The sequence below is a fragment of the Hemicordylus capensis genome, chromosome 13 (assembly GCF_027244095.1).
Source record: "Hemicordylus capensis ecotype Gifberg chromosome 13, rHemCap1.1.pri, whole genome shotgun sequence".
NCBI classification, from domain to species: Eukaryota; Metazoa; Chordata; class Lepidosauria; order Squamata; family Cordylidae; genus Hemicordylus; species Hemicordylus capensis.
Genome location: NC_069669.1, coordinates 9,193,341 through 9,212,792, shown reverse-complemented (window position 1 = coordinate 9,212,792; position 19,452 = coordinate 9,193,341). Strand labels below are relative to the sequence as shown.

Sequence of the window (19,452 nt, the reverse complement as noted above, 5' to 3'; positions counted from 1 at the left end):
AGCGAAGAGGAGGGCCTTGAATGTGGTGGGCAGAGATCCTGCGCCTGTCTTCCTCTCAGAGGCAGAGGGTCCTCCGGGGACAGCCGAGCATGCTCTAGGCCGTGCAGATCTACAATTCCCATCTTCCTTCGGGTATTGTGGCTGGGGTTGATGCTGTCCAGGGCGGCACAACTTTGACCTGGTGCCACAAACCGGGCAGGGGTTTCACCTGCCACCAGGCTGCTTTCCGATTCTAGAGTTGTAGTGCCACCACTGACAAGTTCCTGCCCTAAGTCCTAACATAGGGGGCTTGGTAGGGTTCCCAAGGGGGTACTTGGAACTCTGCTGCCGCCAAACGATTTGTTCTCCACTTACGGACCACTGACTTGAAGCTGGCGCATCCTCGGCAAGGAGGGAGAAGACGCTCCTCCTCTTGCTCATGATTGGCTGGCTCTGTGCTGAAGCTCAGCAGGCCCCTCCCCTCAGCCTGACGGACACGCTTCAGAAAATGGTTGAAACAGGACAGGTTTACGTGTCCTGTTAATTTCAATGGGAGTCCTGGTGCTAGAGTACTCCCATTGAAATTGACAGGACAAGTAAACCTGTCCCGTTTCAAAGGGACTTCTTGAGAGTAACGGTCTGGATCAGAGGCAGGGGGTTCCAGCCTGTGGGCCTTCAGATGTTGCTGAACTACAACTCCCATCATGTCCAGCTGCAATAAATTGTAGTAGGGAGGGTGGGAGTTGTAGTTCAGCGACATCTGGGGACCCCGGATCTCAGGCAGTGCCTGGAGTAGCCTGTCTCATAATTAACAGGCAAGTGTGTGGGGGTGTGTTGATCTCTGGGAATGAAGTTGTATGTCTTTTGGAAGGCTCTAGGCACGGAAAACCTTTACAGATAATGTACCCTTAAGGCTGTGTCGGTAACACCAGCACCTTCACCTGGGGCTTGGAACCGAACAGGCAGGGAGTGAAAATGGACACAACACCCTTCCAGTATAAAAGGCTGGAGGCAGTTGACAAAGGCAGCAAGTGATTAAAATGACGCAGTTCAGAATATTCAGTCTACGGAAACCTGTCCTCCATCAATCTGTCTCAGCCCCTTTGAAAGTCCTCCAAGCTGGTGGCCATCACCACATCCCATGGCAAGAAATTCCACAGATTAATTATGCACTGTGTGAAAAAGTACTTCCGCTTGTCGGTCCTAAATCCCCCAACCTTCAGTTGAATGGGGTGACCCCTGGTTCTAGAGTGGTGAGAGAGGGAGAGAAATCTATCTGCCACCCTCTCCACTCCATGCATAACTTTATACACCTCAGTCATGTCTCCCCTTAGTTGCCTCTTTTCCAAACTCAGTAGCCCCAGGTGTTGTAGCCTAGCCTCATCAGGAAGGTGCTCCAGGCTACTGATCATCTTGGCTGCCCTCTTCGGCTGCTGCCCTCTTCGGCTGCCCTCTTCAGCACCTACAATGTCCTTCTTAAGAGGCGGTGACCAAAGCTGTCTGCTGCACTCCGGATGTGGCCGCACCATAGATGTGTCTAAGGGCGTTATAATATTAGCAGTTACCCTCGGGGAGTTGGCCGCAGGTCCTCTGGAGGGCTCACCAACCCTGGTCCCTGCTGTCTTCCCTTCCAGCTGATCGAAGACCTGAGGAAGCAGCTGGAACATCTGCAGCTCTTCAAGCTGGAGGCGGAACAGCGGAGGGGCCGGAGCAGCAGCATCGGCCTCCAGGAGTACAACAGCCGGACCCGGGAGACCGAACTGGAGCACGAGATCCGGAGGCTCAAGCAGGTACTTGGGGTCAGGCAGCCTTCCTGAGAGTAGGAAGAGAGGGGCTAAGATGCTTCTCCCTCAGTCTCCCATTCCCTTCTCAAGTGGGCCTGGCGAAAGCTCTGGTGCAGTCCACGACGAAGTCAGCATAGGAAGCTGCTGAACTGAGTCAGACCCTTGGTCCATCTCAGTCAGGACTGTGCCTGCATTGGCTGGCAGCATCTTTCTCAGCCCTGCTTGGAGATGCTGCCGAGGATGGAACCTGGGACCTTAGGCATGCAAAGTAGGCTGTTTGGGTCATGGCCTCATCCTGTACCATGGGTGGTTGGCGCTGGTGGCCGTGGCAGAGGTGACGTGGGTTTCCTTTGTACGCAGGACAACCGGACCCTGAAGGAACAGAATGACGAGCTGAACGGGCAGATCATCAACCTCAGCATCCAGGGCGCCAAGAACCTCTTTTCTGCGTCGTTCTCGGAATCTCTGGCTGCAGAAATCAGCTCGGTCTCGAGAGACGAGGTACTGTTGGAGGTCCTAGGCTGTTTTTTTTTAATATACAAACAGATTTCCTAGGTCCGAATCTTCTTTTCTTCTCTCCTCACCTCCCACCCACGTTCTCAGTTGGCGTGTGCAGCAGGCTCACACCTGGCGTCTGCCCCCTGACCTCTGCGTATTCTGCAGAAGGGGGAAATGCATGCTGGGAAGGGACGCGTTCTCGCTCTCCGTTGGCCGAGGAAATTCAGGGTCAACAAATACGTGGCTTGTCATGGGTGGGACTCGTGGCTATAATGCCCCCCCACACACACACACACCTCGCCGTTTATGCACTGGGTGAGAAAAAGGCCAACGTCATTGGGGGTGGGGGGAAAGTTAAATTAGAAGTTTGTAGCTCCCCTGTGTGCCCGGTGTGGCATTCACGCGTCGTGCTACTACTAATTAACGTTATCAAACGGTGGCTTCGTAGCAATGGAAGACGGTCCACAGAGAAATGCAGCCCTGGAAAATGGCGCCTTTCTCCCTCCTCATCAGTGATACCAACACGGTTACTATGAATGACGATCTGTTTAAATGTTGCCCATTGCATGTTGGTTTTTTTAAAAAGGGAGGCGTTGTGTGGGAGGGGTTGTGAGAAAAGGTGTTGGAATGATTTTTTAGAGTGGGAGATTGGAACCTTGGGCCCGCAGCAGTGCTCCCTGTAATGGGGATTCCCAGGTGACTACAACTCCCATCATCCCCCACGGCAGTGGCCTTTGACAGGGGGTGATGGGAGTTGTAGTCAACACCATCCGGTATCCCCTTTTACAGGGAACACTGGTTCTCCGATGTCAGGCGACAACCCCCATCCTGCAAAGCCTGCAGTCGCCTTCGGCTATTGCGGCAGTGAGTGATGGGAGCTGTCATCTGCCAGCATCTGGGGACTCGGAATTGGGAACTCTGCTTCAGAGAGAAGCTTCATTTTGAAGGACTGGCTGTAATTTGCTGCTCCTGTATCTGGAGGTTCACCACCAATCATTACATAGGAAGCTGCCATATACAGAGTCAGACCCTTGGTCTATCGAATTCAGTATTGTCAGCACCAGCTGGCAGCCGCTCTCTAAGATCACAGGTGGGAGTCTGTATCGCCTCTACCTGAAGATGCTGCCAGCCAGGGACGGAACCAGGGACCTTCTGCATGCAAGTATGCAGATGCTCATCCCCTGAGCCGTGGCCCCATCCCCTGAGGGGAATATCCTACGGTGCTCACATGTGGCCTTCCATCCAACTAAGACTCTGCTTAGCAAAGGGGCCTTCTACCCTTCATGCTTGCTACCACCAGACCAGCTCTCCTGGTGTGTTTTGGCTTGGCCAAAGCCAGCCATCGCAAGGACCACCTTTCAGCCCTAAAACCCTCCATCTCTTCCTCCCACACAGCTGATGGAGGCGATTCAGAAGCAGGAGGAGATCAACTTCCGTCTCCAGGACTATATTGACCGCATCATCGTGGCCATCATGGAGACCAACCCCTCCATCCTGGAAGTCAAGTAGGAGGTGGAGAAACTGCACACTTGCGGCCCTGACAGCCCAGGGGACAGTGGGTTTTGCTGCACTCCGGAGGCGACGCGGGCGAGGCCTATGTGAAGGCGACGCGAGGCACTTCGCGTCGGATGGTTGGGTGGTGGTTCCTGGTGAACTTGGGCAGAGGACTGTCCCCGGCCCCTGCCTTGCACGGACTCTGGTGGTTCTCGGAGCCTTCCTGGCTTGGTGTGGGGTGAGGGGTCAAAGGGGGCCTGGAGGGGAAAGGTGCGAGCCACAGCCACGAGTCGGAAACGGAGGTCGGGGAGGGGTTTGCACACACACCAGCACCCTGTTGTGGGGATGTAGCAGATGCTGAGATGACGACAAACTCTCTGTGACAGTCCTGTCTGGATGTAAAGAAGAAGGGAAGGGGCCGAGAAGGAAGGGGCAGGAACCCGGCAGTTGGCTGTGGTCAAGGGCGCTAAGAATCCTCAAATGCCTCCCCAAAGCTCACAGAGGCATAAGGTATCATCTCCCTCCACCTCAGCTCACCAGAGCTGTTCTCTTGTTTTGGGGCCGACTTCTCTCTGGCCCCGTGGAAGGGGGAAGCGAGCTGTCTCTGGACCCTTCCTGGTCCGAAAAATTTGCACGCTCTCCTTTGGAGAAATTGTGTGTGTGTGTGTGTGCGTGTGTGTGTTGCACATTGCAAACATGTTTTGCGGGGTGTGGCGCCTACCACTTGGTGTCCGTGGGCGCCTTTCCTCCGGCCAGCTGCCTTAATATTTCCAACTGGCGTTGCCCCACTCAGCCAGCCTGGGGCTGCGGGAAGGCAGAGGATGCTGGAAGGTGGGAGGGCACCTCCTGATGGTGGCGAGAGGGAATTGGCACCCCCCCGGTTAAAGATCTGTTGGTGTCCAGGCAGGAATGAGGCAACCGGGCAATGACAGGTCAGTGTCTGGGACTCACCGCTGGGACTGGGATACTCTGCTGATGATACTGGGAGCACTGGAGGTAGAGTGGTCCCCGTTGCCAGCTGCTGCCGTTTCTCCCCCCCTTCATTGCGGGCACGCACACACCCACTTCTGAATAGTCTTTCTCGTAGGTTTGCTGCTTTCAGGCAGAAATGGCACAGCCCAGAAGACATCCGTGCCCAAGAGAAGCGAGCTGTCCCAACCGCTGATAGCACGGTGTCTTCTTGCGGAAAACGATGAACTCGGAAACAAGCCGATGTCAGTTTCCCCCTCCGTTGAAAGAGCAGAATCTCAAATTGTGGAGTCTGGGCAGGATTGATGGACCCGTGATGAGCGGTCCATCTTTCTTCTCTTCTGCCTCGTCCCATTCTGGGTTTAAAAACAAAAAAACGACCCACCACCATGTGACGTTGGACTAGAACTCCCATCACCCTTGTGGCTTGTGGGGGATGGAAGTTGTAGTCCTACGGCATCTCGGAACCCAAAGTTGGGAACCCTGGCTCTGGATAATCCCAAAAGTACAAACTGTTTAGAAGGAATCGCTGAGTCCCTTTTTTTTCTCCCTCGACTCCAATTTTTATGGGAAGAGAAGCACTTTGCCCATCACTAAAAGGCATGCTCTATTTCCACTTCAACAGAGGTACAGTGTTCCCCCCCCCCACACACACACCTTTCTATTATTTTTATATCTGGCCTCGGGCGTTTAGGTTTTAATCATGTGTTTGGGTCTCGCTTTTTAAACGGCACAGTATGGGGACAGGGGAATAGGGGCTGGGCTCTGTAGCAGATGCGCAATCACGCTGCACTGGTGTGTGTGTGGTAGCTTATTTTGGGGGGTGGGGTGAGCGGTCTGTGTGGTGCCTGCACGGGGACCCCTTGGGGCTCCTGCAAAGGCACAGCTCTGGAGTGGTGAGGCGTGAGCTTCGTATGGGCGCCCCTCTTGAAGAACTGCCCCCTTAGGGCCAGTGTTCCCGGTAATAGGAATTCCCAGCTGTTGTTGACTACAGCTCCCAGCATCCCCAGCTGCAGTGGCCTTTGGCTGGGGATTATGGGAGTTGTAGTCAACAACAGCTGGGAATCCCTGTCCCAGGGAACACTGCTTTGGACCCTTTCCACTGAAGCACATTCAACAGACACATCCACGCGGCCACATGTACGCACAAGGAATGTGGTGGCTTGACGCACACCATGTGTAACCTGATCCTCGCGGAGAGTAGGATTGTGTGGCGGCCGCTTTCCCCACTGTCTTGCAAACCTATTGTGCTGGGCTTCCCCGGCCCTGGTGCCCGGTGAAGCCACACCAGCCTATCTTTTAAGAATTAAAAATAATAAAAATTCACCCAAAGAGAGCACCCCACCCCAACTGTTGGTGACAGGCTGTTGCCCCACTGAAGAGGACTCATCTGCTGGTCGACTTTGCCATCCCCTTGGCCAGCTAGTGTGGAAAGGCATAGTTTTTTTTTTTAAAATTAAGGCATCAGTGGGGAGAAGAAAGGGAGAAAATTGAGACTTTGCTCTTCCAGCCACACTGCTCAAAGCTCCGATACGCCTCGCAGCTCGGATCGTCCCCCAGCCTGCTCGAGCCGGCAGGAAGAATCGACGTACTGTACATTTCCAGAGGACTCCTTGGATGTAAATTGGTGTATAATTGGTGAGAGGAAGATGTTTTCTTTTTCTATCGTAGATTTAGGTATTTTTTATAGATTGAAGGCTGATCAATTTTTTTAAATACTCCAATGTATCTGTGTATAACACACACGCGCTATATATATATGTGTATATGTATAATGTACAAATCTATAAATATCGGATTGGCCTTTCTCGACTTGGGCACATACGTCTGCGATAAACACACACTCCCTTGCCCGCCTCCTGGTTTGACCACACAGAGGTACTGTAATGTAAATAACCACAGGAGGCAGCGGGGAGCTTAAATCAACAGAAGTGAAGCACTGACTTGCACACGGCTTTAATTTCCTGGAGAAAATGGTTCTTCCCTGCTGGTATGTGAAGGAATTTCCAAAAAGAGGCAAACGGTTTTTGTCTTAACGGGTGTACCAGCTCATGTCTGATTAAAAGCTGTTACCGTCTCTCTGCTGGAGACCCGGCTGTGTTTTGTGTCTCATTCCTACTCTTGCTGCACCCGGGAAAGATGGAAAGAGGTACGTAGGGAGCTGCCCAAAACAGAGCCAGACCATTGCTCCATCTAGCTCAGGATCTTCTGCACTGACTGGCAGCAGCTCTTTCTAGGATTGAAGACGAGTCTTTCCTTGCTTGGAGGTGTCCAGGATTCAACTTGGGGCATTCTGCATACAAAGCAGGTCCTATACCACTGAGCTGCCATGCAGCCCCATCCGCATGGAAACGGATGATCGTGGTCACCACATCTTGTGGCAGAGAGTTCCACAAGTATTGGTGAGCCACAACCCCCCAGGAATGGAACTTACCTTGGAGTATCAAGCTTCATGTTCAAGGTAAGCATCTTTATGGGACTGTGCAGAAGGAGGGTCCTAGTGGAAGTCTCTGCCACAAGATGTGGTGACAGCCAACAGCCTGGATGGCTTTAGGAGGGGGTTGGATAACTTCATGGAAGAGAGGTCTATCAACGGCTACTAGTCGGAGGGCTGTGGGCCACGTCCAGCCTCAAAGGCAGGATGCCTCTGAATACCAGTTGCGGGAGAGTCACAGCAGGAGAGAGGACATGCCCTCAACTCCTGCCTGTGGCTTCCAGCGGTATCTGGTGGGCCACTGTGTGAAACAGGATGCTGGACTAGATGGGCCTCCTTGGGCCTGATCCAGCAGGGCTGTTCTTATGTTGGTAGTCATGGTGTGGATATTTTGATTTCAGGCTATCAACAGTCAAAATTTCAACCTTTGGGAGTACCATGTTACATTGGTGTGTGTGTGTGTGAGAGAGAGAGAGAGAGAGAGAGAGAGAGAGAAAATTTAATGAGTTAGATTCATTGATCGAAAACCATTTTTTAACAAAAAAAGATTCCCTGTCAATGGCATTGTTTAAGTGCCGTCAAGTCGGTGTCGAAATTAGCAATCATATAGATAGATTCTCTCCAGGATCTTTAAATCCTAGCATAGCATAGCAGCAGATCTTTGAAAACAACACTTTTAATATAGCATTTTTTGTATTAAGAGATCTGGCCTGTGTGTTGACATGGTATAAAGGTTCAATGGTATAAAGGTTCCATGGTACAAAGGTACAAAGGTTCCATGGTACAAAGGTACAAAGGTTCCATGGTACAAAGGTTCCATGGTACAAAGGTACAAAGGTTCCATGGTATAAAGGTTCCATGGTACAAAGGTACAAAGGTTCCATGGTATAAAGGTTCAATGGTACAAAGGTTCCATGGTACAAAGGTTCCATGGTACAAAGGTTCCATGGTGCAAAGGTGCAAAGGTTCCATGGTGCAAAGGTGCAAAGGTTCCATGGTGCAAAGGTGCAAAGGTTCCATGGTGCAAAGGTGCAAAGGTTCCATGGTGCAAAGGTGCAAAGGTTCCATGTTGCAAAGGTGCAAAGGTTCCATGGTGCAAAGGTGCAAAGGTTCCATGGTGCAAAGGTGCAAAGGTTCCATGGTGCAAAGGTGCAAAGGTTCCATGGTGCAAAGGTGCAAAGGTTCCATGGTGCAAAGGTGCAAAGGTGCAAAGGTTCCATGGTGCAAAGGTACAAAGGTACAAAGGTTCCATGGTACAAAGGTACAAAGGTTCCATGGTACAAAGGTACAAAGGTTCCATGGTACAAAGGGACAAAGGTTCCATGCTGCAAAGGGACAAAGGTTCCATGCTGCAAAGGGACAAAGGTTCCATGCTGCAAAGGTTCAATGGTGCAAAGTTTCAATGCAGGGGTGTAGCAATGCTGGAGTGGGCCCAGAGACCAGATTTTAAAATGGGGCCCCTTTCAAAGTCCAGGGCATCTGCACACCCTAAGGCCCAAAGGTACAGAGGTAGAAAGGTTCAATGGTTCCAAGGTTCAATGGTTCAATGGAACCATTGCTTGTCCCCATAGCTAAGCAGGGTCCGCCCTGGTTGCATATGAATGGGATACTTGATGTTTGAGCACTGTAAAATATTCCCCTCAGGGGATGGAGCCGCTCTGGGGAGAGCAGAAGGGTTCAAGTTCCCTCCCTGGCTTCTCCAAGAAAGGCCTGAGAGAGATTCCTGTCTGCAACCTTGGAGAAGCTGCTGCCCATCTGTGAAGACAATGCTTAGCTAGCGAGACCAAGGATCTGACTCAGTATATGGCAGCTTCCTATGGTCCTATCCCGTCTTGGTAGGCTAAGTGCACTTCTCCTCTTTCCCACTAGGTGGCAGCAAAGGATTGGTGGAAATTGGGGGCCCGGTTTCTAGTAGGAGATGGAGACACCCCCAAAAGGCTTTTCAGGATAAGGTATTTCGGGAGACCTGCGGTGTTTGCCATTCTCAGTGAGGGCTGGGCCAGGCAGTGTCTGGGTAGAGAGTGTGGGTATTCTCCCTCCAGTCTCTCCAGTTGCAGTGTTTTGTGTTTTTTTAAACTTTTCCCCATAGTGTAAGAAGCTTCCATTAGAATAATCGATCAGTGTCGACAAATATACTTAACAAATAAATACATAAAAATTGTATAATGGCAGAACAGGATGACACTCCCAGCATCCTAAGAATCTACATAACATAAGAACAGCCCTGCTGGATCAGGCCCAAGAAGGCCCATCTAGTCCAGCATCCTGTTTCACACAGTGGCCCACCAGATGCCGCTGGAAGCCACAGGCAGGAGTTGAGGGCGTGCCCCTTCTCCTGCTGTTACTCCCCTGCAACTGGTACTCAGAGACATCCTGCTTTTGAGGCTGAGGGTGGCCTATAGCCTTCCGACTTGTAGCCGCTGGTCTTGTGGCAGCAAGCATGACTTGTCCCCTTAGCTAAGCAGGGTCCACCTTGGTTGCATATGAATTTGAGACTACATGTAAGCACTGGAAGAGATTCCCCTCAGGGGATGAAGCCGCTCTGGGAAGAGCAGAAGGTTCCAAGTTCCCTCCCTGGCAGCATCTCCAAGATAGGGCTGAGAGAGATTCCTGCCTGCAACCTTGGAGAAGCCGCTGCCAGCCTCTGAAGACAATACTGAGCTAGATAGACCAAGGGTCTGACTCAGTATATGGCAGCTTCCTATGTTGATAGACCTCTCCTCCATGAAGTTATCCAACCCCCTCTTAAAACCATCCAGGCTTTAATTCTCTCCAGTTTTAAAAAGCAAGAGACTATTCCCTGTGGCTGCATTGGTAACTTTGTGAAACAGGTGGACAGCATCTCAGGAAATGTTGGAAAGGAATGGGTCACCAAATTGGGGGTCAATGCCTATTTTTCAGGCAATGAAGTCTACAGGATGACCGTTAGGGTTACCAACACTCCTGGATGTGTCAGGGGAGGTCTCCAGAAAGCAGCATCTGTCCGGTTGACCCTTGAAAGTTTCCCTGAAGCTTTTAAGGGCTTGATGGTGTGATAAGGTGAAAGAGCAGGCAACCCTCACACACAAGATCTCTGGCCTGTCGGTGTGTGGTATCCCTGCTGGATTCTCACTCTTAGAACATCACTAGCTGTGTCTGTTTTTGGCTGTCGAAGCAGCAGCGAGCCGGACCTGGCCTCGGCCCTTCGGCTCTGGCAAACCGCCACCATCCTAATTGGCCCAGACAGCATTTCTGCGGGGATTGCCTGGCTGGCTCTTTCTCGGCCTGGATTTCTCGGCTCCAGTTCGACCCAGACCCCTCTCAGGTCCTGCCTGTTTTCCAGAATGTTCCAGCCTGGCTTGCAGATCTTCATTAGGCCTGGCTTTCCCCCATGACTTGCAGACCTGATGCCGACGCAGAGTGATGGAGATGTGCGAGGCGTCCTCCGGAAAGGAAACTGACAGGGGTGTGTGTGTGTGTGTGTCTTTCGGGCAAGAGGGAGGGTTTTGAGCCTGTGGATTCCGGTCGTTCGAGAGAGCCTCAGATTTTTAGCAAAATCGGGAGCGAGGAGGCTGAAACCGCATGGAGCAATTGGTAGTACCTTTAATGTAGAAGACTATATGGAATGCTAGGGGTTATGAAGGAATGTAGAAGTGGGAAATCTTACCATTCCAACACTGGAAGGGACCTCTGGAGGTCTGTTGGTCCAGCCTGCTGCTCAGTGAAGAAATCTGCTAAAGCCTCCTTGGCAGAGGGCAGTCTAGCCTCTGTTGGAAAACTTCCAGTGAAGCAGAGCCCACAGCTGAGCTCACTTTATGATTGCATACTTTTAGGGCTCCACTTTATGATTGCATACTTTTAGGGCTCCTCGGAAGGGTAGGAGAGAAATGTAACTAATGATGATAATGGATAATGATGATGTATCGACCCACAACACAATGTTGCAGTATATCCCTGGTGTGCATGTGTTACCTGGGCATGGTGAAAGCTTTAGGCACCTCCCCTGCCCCGCTCCAGAAACTCCAGAAGAAGTTGGGACAACTTTGAGGGAGTATCAAATGGAGTCTCCCATTCAAATGGAAACCAGGGCAGACCCTGCTGAGCCCAGGGGCCAATTCGCGTTGTCCAGGGATCTTTCCCTATACGACATTGTTTTCACCTGCAGTCTTTTGGTTCTGCAAAACAGTTACGGAATATCTAAGTCTAAGAAGGCAAGGCAGTTGAAATGTTGTGCCAAAGTCGCACTCCTGTTTTTAAATATTTATTTTGGCACTTTGGCTAAATGCACTACCCTCTGCTGGAGCTTTTTGGAGCTGGTCAATTACGTGAAGTAATTACCAACTGTCTTGAAGCTAGGGTTGTCAGCTTTGACTAAAGCTGTTCCTGGAAATCTGCACACACACACACACCCCTTTTTATTTTTGGTAGTATTTCTCACAATCTCAAGCCATTTAAAATATCTGGCTTGCTTTCAAGAGTCACCTGGAGATGGATGCTGGTTTCTGGAGACTGCAGACCATTGGCTGGTTGGTGGTGGAGGCACTCTGGAAATTTTAATGAAATATCTTGGTTCATCTTGGTGGGGGACCAGCTTGAATCAGTGGGTTGAAAATTAAGGAGACAACAGAATAAAAACCAGTAAAACCAGTTAACAATTAAAATCAAAACTATAAAAACAGAATAAAACCAATTAAACATCCAAACCACTAAAAACCCTGGAGAACCAGGGCAAACATTAAAACAATTAAAACAAATTTAAAACCCTGAAAGGCCAGGCCAAACAGATGGGTTTTAAGGGCTCTCTTGAAGGTCACTAAGGATTTAAGATTATGAATTTCTGCTGGGAGTGCATTCCACAGCCCGGGAGCAGCTACAGAGAAGGCCCACAGCCACAGTTGTACCAGACATAATGTGTGAACAGAACTATTGTATCATCACACCCTGGATGTAGATTTTCTTTCTTTTCTTTTCTTTTTTTCAGGACACAGAGTATTTCTCTTGCAGTGTGTGTGTTTTGAAACATTGAGCGGTGTCCTGGGCTTGCTTGAGGAACATGGGAAGCTGCCACTTACTGAGTCAGACCTTTGGTCCATCTTGCTTAGTATTGTCTACACTGACTGGCAGCGGCTTCACCAAGGTTTCAGGTAGGAGTCTTTCCCAGCCCTACCCGGAGATGCTGCCAGGGATTGAATCTGGGACCTCCTGCATGCAAAGCAGATACTCTTCCACTGAGCTACGACCCCCAACCTTTTCAACTGAAATGTATGCTGTTGGATTTCCATCCGCCATTTTGACTTCCTTTTCTCTCAGTTCCTCAGGCGTCAGGCTTCTCTCTCCGTTTCAATTAAAACCATGCAACAAATTTTATTTTTCTCCCAATAGTTGGCCAGGGATGGGATATTTTTCTTCCAGATGGATATTTCTCTCTCTCTCTCCCTTTCTCAAATTCTGTTACTAATTAGAAAACTGAAATTCCCCGTGTGACTTAAAATCGCCGGGCCTTTAAAAATTCATGACAATTGCCAAATGGAAACTGTGTGAAACTCCGAGGGAATTGACAGGAGCGTAATTTCCTCTGAAATGAGCACATTTTTGAGATGCTTTGGTCTGAAAGCCCTCAAGAGCTTAACAGCCGCCCTTCTTCTATATTTCCCCCTGCACTCTGTTGGGTCCACAGGGAATGTTTTCTCCCGTTACCCTCACACCCACTTCCACACCCCAGGAGGAGAGCTGGTCTTGTGGGAGCAAGCATGACTTGTTCCCTTAGCTAAGCAGTGTCCGCCCTGGTTGCATTTGAATGGGAGACTAGAGGTGTGAGCACCGTGAGATATTCCCCTCAGGAGATGGAGCCGCTCTGGGAAGAGCAGAAGGTCCCAAGTTCCCTCCCTGGCAGCATCTCCAAGATAGGGCTGAGAGAGACTCCTGCCTGCAACCTTGGAGAAGCCACTGCCAGTCTGTGAAGACAATACTGAGCTAGATAGACCAAGGGTCTGACTCAGTATAGGGCAGCTTCCTATGTTCCCTTCTCTCTGCATTAAAGACAAGCATGGTTTGCTTCCTCTCAGGTTTCCAGGGCTGTGATTAGGGGTTAGTCTCGGAAACATACCAGTGGGGATTCGAACTGGGAACCTCTTGCTGGGGATGGATGATTGAATTTAATGATCAAAAGGGGTCTGTGGGCTTGGAGCCCAGATATATGAAGTACCTAGCAATAGCCCCTTTCCCATCCAGAACCCCTTCCCAGCTTGGGGATGAGGCCCATAGATCAATGGTCAAGCATATGCTAGGCATGCAGAAAGTCCCGGTTTCGATCCCTGGCAGCATCTCCCGAAGTTTCCTGCCCAGAGTGTTGCTGCCAGTCAGTGCAGCAAAAAATCTGACTCCGCAGGAAGCAGCTTCACCAGGAGCATCCGTAGCTCAGGAGCAGCGCCCTTGTTTTGCCTACTGAAAGGTCCCAGATTCAATCCCTGACAGCATCAGGCAGGTCTGGGAAAGATTCACCTGAAGCTCTGGAGGGCTGCTGCCAGTCAGTGTAGACCAGCCTGAGCAGGATGGACCAAGAGTCTGACTCTGTAGACAGCAGCTTCCAATGGGCCTATTATCTCCCCTGCTCAACTTGTATGAATAAAGGTCAAGTGTGCCGTCAAGTCGATGTCAACTCCTGGCGCCCACAGAGCCCTGAGGTTGTCTTTGGTAGGATACAGGAGGGGTTGACCATTGCCGACTCCCATGCAGTATGAGATGAGGCCTTTCAGCATCTTCCTATCTCACTGCTGCCCGATATAGCACCAGTGGGGATTCGAACCGGCAACCTTCTGCTTGTTAGTCAAGCATTTCCCCGCTGTGCCACTTAAGCTGACTGTATGAATACAAATAAAAACACCGTAAGTGTCTGCCTCGCAAGGAAAAGGACCGAGTGCGGGTCGGCCTCTGACATTTTTCCTTTGGAGAAGCAGAGTAAATAATCCGAATCAATCATAAAGCCCATTGCGACATTTCAGCTGGGCTGCAGCCAGCAAGTGGAGGCTTGATCACGGCCCCGTTCCTGTTCTGCTGCAGGTCAGGAGTGAGATTCAAATTCTGGGAGGAGGATGCAGACGACGAAGGCAGGGCAGCAACCCAACAGCCTGAGCAGCAAGGATAACGGAGCGGGCAAGAGGAGGGGGTCAGGATCCGGGCGTTTGGGGAGGGGGTGTCGTACTTCTGTGCAAAGGAAACGCCAGTTCTGTCGTCCAAATAAAATGTCACCCGTGCCTGGCTTCCCTCCTGTCTGAGCCAGATAATGTGGCAAGGCGTCGCGCGTGGGCATAAACAAGGATCCAGCGAAGCAATATTTATGTATTTATTCAGCATATGTTTTTATACCACCCACAGCCTGTGTCTCCAGGTGGTTTACAGTTGCAAACATTTCAACAGTCAAACAATTAAAACCACTGAAACAGTAAAAACCATTCACATAACAATCATTTTTAAAAAGCCAACATTAAAATATGGAAACTATCAGTCTAATGAAAAGCCTGGGTGAATAAATATGTCTTCGGTGCCTTTTTAAAAGCTGTGCCGGAGATGGGGAGGCTCTTGTTTCAACAGGGAGCACTTTCCAAAATCCACGGGCTGCAACGGAGAAGGCCTGCTCCCGAGTAGCTGCCAAACAAGTTGGCGGCCACCGCAGACGAACCTCTCCAGGTGATCGTTAACAGGTGGTGGGGTTCATGGTGAAGAAAACATGCTCTTGCGTACCCAGGGCCTCAGCTGTTTAGCGGGAGATGGCCATGGTGAACCCCTCCTGGATTCTACCAAAGACAACCACAGGGCTCTGTGGTCGCCAGGAGTCGAAACCAACTCAATGGCACACTTTACTTTACTTTCAGCTGTTTAGGGAGGGTGAGCTCTGGGGCCCCTTGCTAAGAGGAGGAGAGCTGGTCTTGTGGTAGCCAGCATGAATTGTCCCCTTTGCTAAGCAGGCACCACTCTGGTTTGCATTTGAATGGGAGACTACCGGTGTGAGCACTGTGAGATATTCCCCTTCTTAGGGGATGGAGCTGCTCTGGGAAGAGCAGAAGGTTCCAATTTCCCTCCCTGGCAGCATCTCCAAGATAGGGCTGAGAGAGAGACTCCTGCCTGTAACCTTGGAGAAGCCGCTGCCAGTCTGTGTAGACACTACTGAGTTTATATATATAAATGTATAAATGGGATATAAATGGGATATAAATGTAAAAATAATAATTAAAATTATTATTATTATTATTAATAAATCAGAGCTCGTTGCAAAAGCCTCGCTCCCCTGCAGATTAAGCAGCCAGAAAATTGCGACCATTGGACTCTCCTTCGCAAACGTGTCCGAATCTGCACACGCGAGGCATCGATCCTCTGCTTTAGATTTTAAAGTATAGCAATGGTCGTGGGCTGGTTTTTGTTTGCTTTTCTCTTAGGAGCACAATGGGGTGTGAATGGATCCAGGTTATCAGAGGCTCCAGCCGGCCTTGTTTACCAGGGAAAGTCTGTTTTCTGGGAGCCATCCCTAGTCAATCACTGATTTGCCTCTTCAGAGATCTTGTTTCATTTTTCCACAGGGGAGATGCTAGAGTTGCCATCCTTCAGGAGTCAGCTCCCTCCTCCCCAGAGTCCCTGGAAATTAAATCTCCAAGAGGGTGGGTGGGTGGATCGTGTCTGTAGTTGAGTGTATCTGACTGTCAGTGGGTGCATGCACGGCACTGTGGCACGATGTGTCTAGCAGGTCACATCTAGGCTTTGGCAAGGTGTGGCGGGGTTGGGCAACCTGGGCTCAGTGGCATCGCCATTCTTGAGCAAGGAGGGAACAGCTGTCCCTGGGCCACAGGGGTATAGGGCAGTGAACAGGCAGTTCATGTTTTCTACACACCCTTCATAACAACCTCAGTTTGTGAATGGGAAAGTGTCTCTTTAAACCCGTGTCTTTGGCAAGACTGTTGGATCTTAAATTTGTCAAGGGCTCCTTCCCAAAATATTAGTCTGTAAGAGGGAATCTCAGAGGTTGTTGACTACAGCTCCCAGAATCCCTAGCTTTGGCTGAGGATGTTGGGAGTTGTAGTCAACAACATCTGGGATTTTTTGTTAGAGGGAACACTGGTGTAGGGGCTGCCAGGATGACCCCCTCCCGTGCCCCCAGTGGTGCCATTGATGCTGGACTTCCGGGCACAAATCCAGAGCCCCCCATCCCATCCCTCATGTATGGGGGAGCCCACAGTTTGTCTTTAGAGGACAACAGAGAGTGCATGGAAAGGTCCTCACCCCCAACCCATGGAACGGATGCCTTCTTTCTTCCCACCCCACCACCCCTTCTTCCTTGACAGAGATTCTGTTCAGGCTGAAATGCAGCAGCCAGCAGTTCCCCAGATGAGCCTGATGGATAGGGCCAGCTGCTCTCCTCCTGCTAAATAAAGAGAATCGCCATTTTTACAAGGTGCCAATATGATCAGTTAGCAGGGGAATATTAATAGTTTAATAAAATAGATATATTACGTGCAGAGAGTCAAGTGCAGGCTGCTTTTCCGGGCTCTTGCTGCGGGCTGTTTGTTAGCCCCGCCTCTACTCCAGGACTGGAATACAAGTAACTGAAGCCCCATTCAAAAGCTGGCCTGGATCGAGGAATGGATTCACCAAAAACATCACAGGTAGGTGCTGTGCTACGGCTGATACTGGTGTTTGTCTCTCCATGCCAGGGTGTAAACAAAAACAGATTTCCACCAGGAAGTCACCTCTCTGAGCTGTACGTCTCATATAATCCATGTAAACAGAAACCTAAAGTAAAGGTAAAGTGTGCCGTCAAGTTGATGTTGACTCCGGGCGCCCACAGAGCCCTGTGGCTTTCTTTTGGTAGAATACAGGAAGGTTTGACCATTGCCTCCTCCCACACAGTATGAGATGATGCCTTTCAGCCTCTTCCTATATCTCTGCTGCCCGATATAGGTGCTTCCCATAGTCTGGGGAACCTACCAGCGGGGATTCGAACCGGCAACCTTCTGCTTGTTAGTCAAGCGTTTCCCCGCTGCGCCACTTAAGGTGACGTAAACAGAAACCTGGGCATCCCTTAAATTTCTACAGTTAGTGCTACTGAATAGCTCTGGATGTCTGTTAATAGTACAGAGCAAAAGACTTCTTGGGTCTCCAGACTGTGTTGGACTACAACTCCCACCATGCCCTGCCACACGGGCCAGTGGGTCCCTGTGGCTGGGGACGTTGGTGTGGCATTATGACCTGGCGTGGGGGCCATAGCTCAGTGGGGGAGCATTTGCTTTGCATACAGAAGGTCTCCGGTTCAACCCCTGCCTTCTGCAGGTAGCACTGGGAAATATACCTGCCTGAAACCCAAGACAGCCACTGCGAGTCAGTGTGTAGACCAGGGATTCTCAGCCTTGATCCCCCAGATGTTGATGGACGTCAACTCCCATAATCCCCAACCCAAGGCCATTGGGGCTGGGGATTCTGGGAGTTGAAGCCCAATAACATCTGGGGACCCAACATTGAGAATCCCGGGTGTAGACAAAACGGAGCTAGATTAGAAGGCGGCTTTATCTCTGGTGCTGGGGTTGTGGCGAATCATCTGCTCTTTCTGCAGAAGGCCCCAAATTTGATCCCTAGAAGCATCCAGTTGGGGAAGAAATCTGCCTGAAGCCTTGGAGAAGCCGCTGCCAGTCAGTGTAGACAATCCTGAGCTGGATGGACCAACGGTCTGACTCAGTATACGGCAGTTTCCTATGTTCCTAGGAGATTCAGTTGGTCCTAATAAAGGTATTGTGTGCTGTCGCTGTTTGGGGGTGTTTATTGGAGAAGGTTAATATTTTTCCTACTATCACTGGGATGTAGCCAGTCGGGGACTTTTCAAAAGGCGCCTCTGCTTTCTACGCTGTATAATACTAGACGCTCATGACAGAGGGACTCCTTGAAACCAAGCTACAGTCCTTGCAGATCAAGAGAGAAACTCCCCCTCTCCTTTTACAGACAGATAAGCCTTCCCTAAGGACCACAGCTCTTGAAATGAAATGCCTTGCATCTTTCCGAGAGGCCGTTTCATACGACTTCACTGCATCCTTCGGCGGGTTTTTCTGTAAACAGTGTCAGAGGACCTAGACATGACGGGCATCGTTTAGCACCGGGTTTCCCAACTTCTTAAAAGAAGTGTAACCCCTTCTGTCGCAAACCTTCAACCCAGGTACCCTTCAGAAATTGTGTGTGTGTTCGTTCAACTGTTGCTGATGAAGGCATAAGCTGAAATATTCAACTCAAGTTGACTTGGGAATGTTCTCTCGGCTGGCATCTGCTCTTTGGCTTATATTGGGAGCTGCCATTTACTGAGTTGGAACATTGGTCCCTCTAACTCAGTATTGTCTTCACAGACTTAAGAATGAGTGCATGTCCATTTTCTTCCAATGGGAAACAAATGGGCCAAAAATGGAACATAGGAAGCTGCCATATACTGAGTCAGACCATAGGTCCATCTGGCTCAGTATTGTCTACACAGACTGGCAGCGGCTTCTCCAAGGCTGCAGGCAGGAATCTCTCTCAGCCCTATCTTGGAGATGCTGCCAGGGAAGGAACTTGGAGCCTAGATGCTCTTCCCAGAGCGGTTCCATCCCTTGAGGGGAATCTCTCCTAGTGCTCACACTTCTAGTCTCCCTTTTGTATGCAACCAGGGTGGATCCTGCTTAGCTTAAGGGGACAAGTCATGCTCGCTAGCACAAGACCAGCTCTCTTCCCATTGTTGGATTTGGCTCAACAGAGAAATTGTTGGGAGGGCTGGTGACTGATGTGCAAGGTCGGATTGGAAATATTTATTTCATTTTTTAAAAATCCCAAATTTATAGACCGCCCCAAACTTCCATCTCTGATATGGCATTTCCCAACCCGAGGCATAACAAGCTCTAAAGGGTCCATGTGCAAGAATCGAACATGAGACCCATTGGATAATTTCCCCCGGGGATCAATGAGAAACTCAAAAAGATGACTAGTTCTTTCTGGATCGGGATCACATAGCAACAGAGGAAGCTGCCTTCTGCCGAATCAGACCATTGGTCCATCTAGCTCAGTACTGTCTACATGAAGGCATGACCTCTCCTGTGGTTGCTCCCCTGCAACTTGTATTCAGAGGCATCCTGCCTCTGAGCCTGCAGGTAGCCTATAGCCATCAAGACGAGTGGCCATTGATAGACCTGTCCTCCAAGAATTTTTCTAACCCCACTTTAAGGCCATTCAAACTGGTGGCCATCACCGCATCCTGTGGCAGAGAGTTCCACAGATTAGTTATGCACGGTGTGAAAAAATACATCCCGTTTTTGG

The 19,452-nt window shown here is 50.2% G+C and overlaps 1 protein-coding gene across 2 annotated transcripts in view; it reads left to right on the top strand.

The window, feature by feature from the left end:
* The window catches only part of RAB11FIP3 (RAB11 family interacting protein 3), a 94,898-nt gene extending 88,084 nt beyond the window's left edge, over positions 1-6,814 (top strand). For both annotated transcript variants that reach the window (XM_053276702.1, XM_053276701.1), the window contains 3 exons: positions 1,614-1,769; positions 2,124-2,264; positions 3,657-6,814. In XM_053276702.1, the coding sequence (XP_053132677.1) occupies positions 1,614-1,769; positions 2,124-2,264; positions 3,657-3,770 (411 nt within the window). In that variant the 3' untranslated portion in view covers positions 3,771-6,814. The remainder of the gene's footprint in view (positions 1-1,613; positions 1,770-2,123; positions 2,265-3,656) is intronic.
* Positions 6,815-19,452: the final 12,638 nt, after the last annotated feature.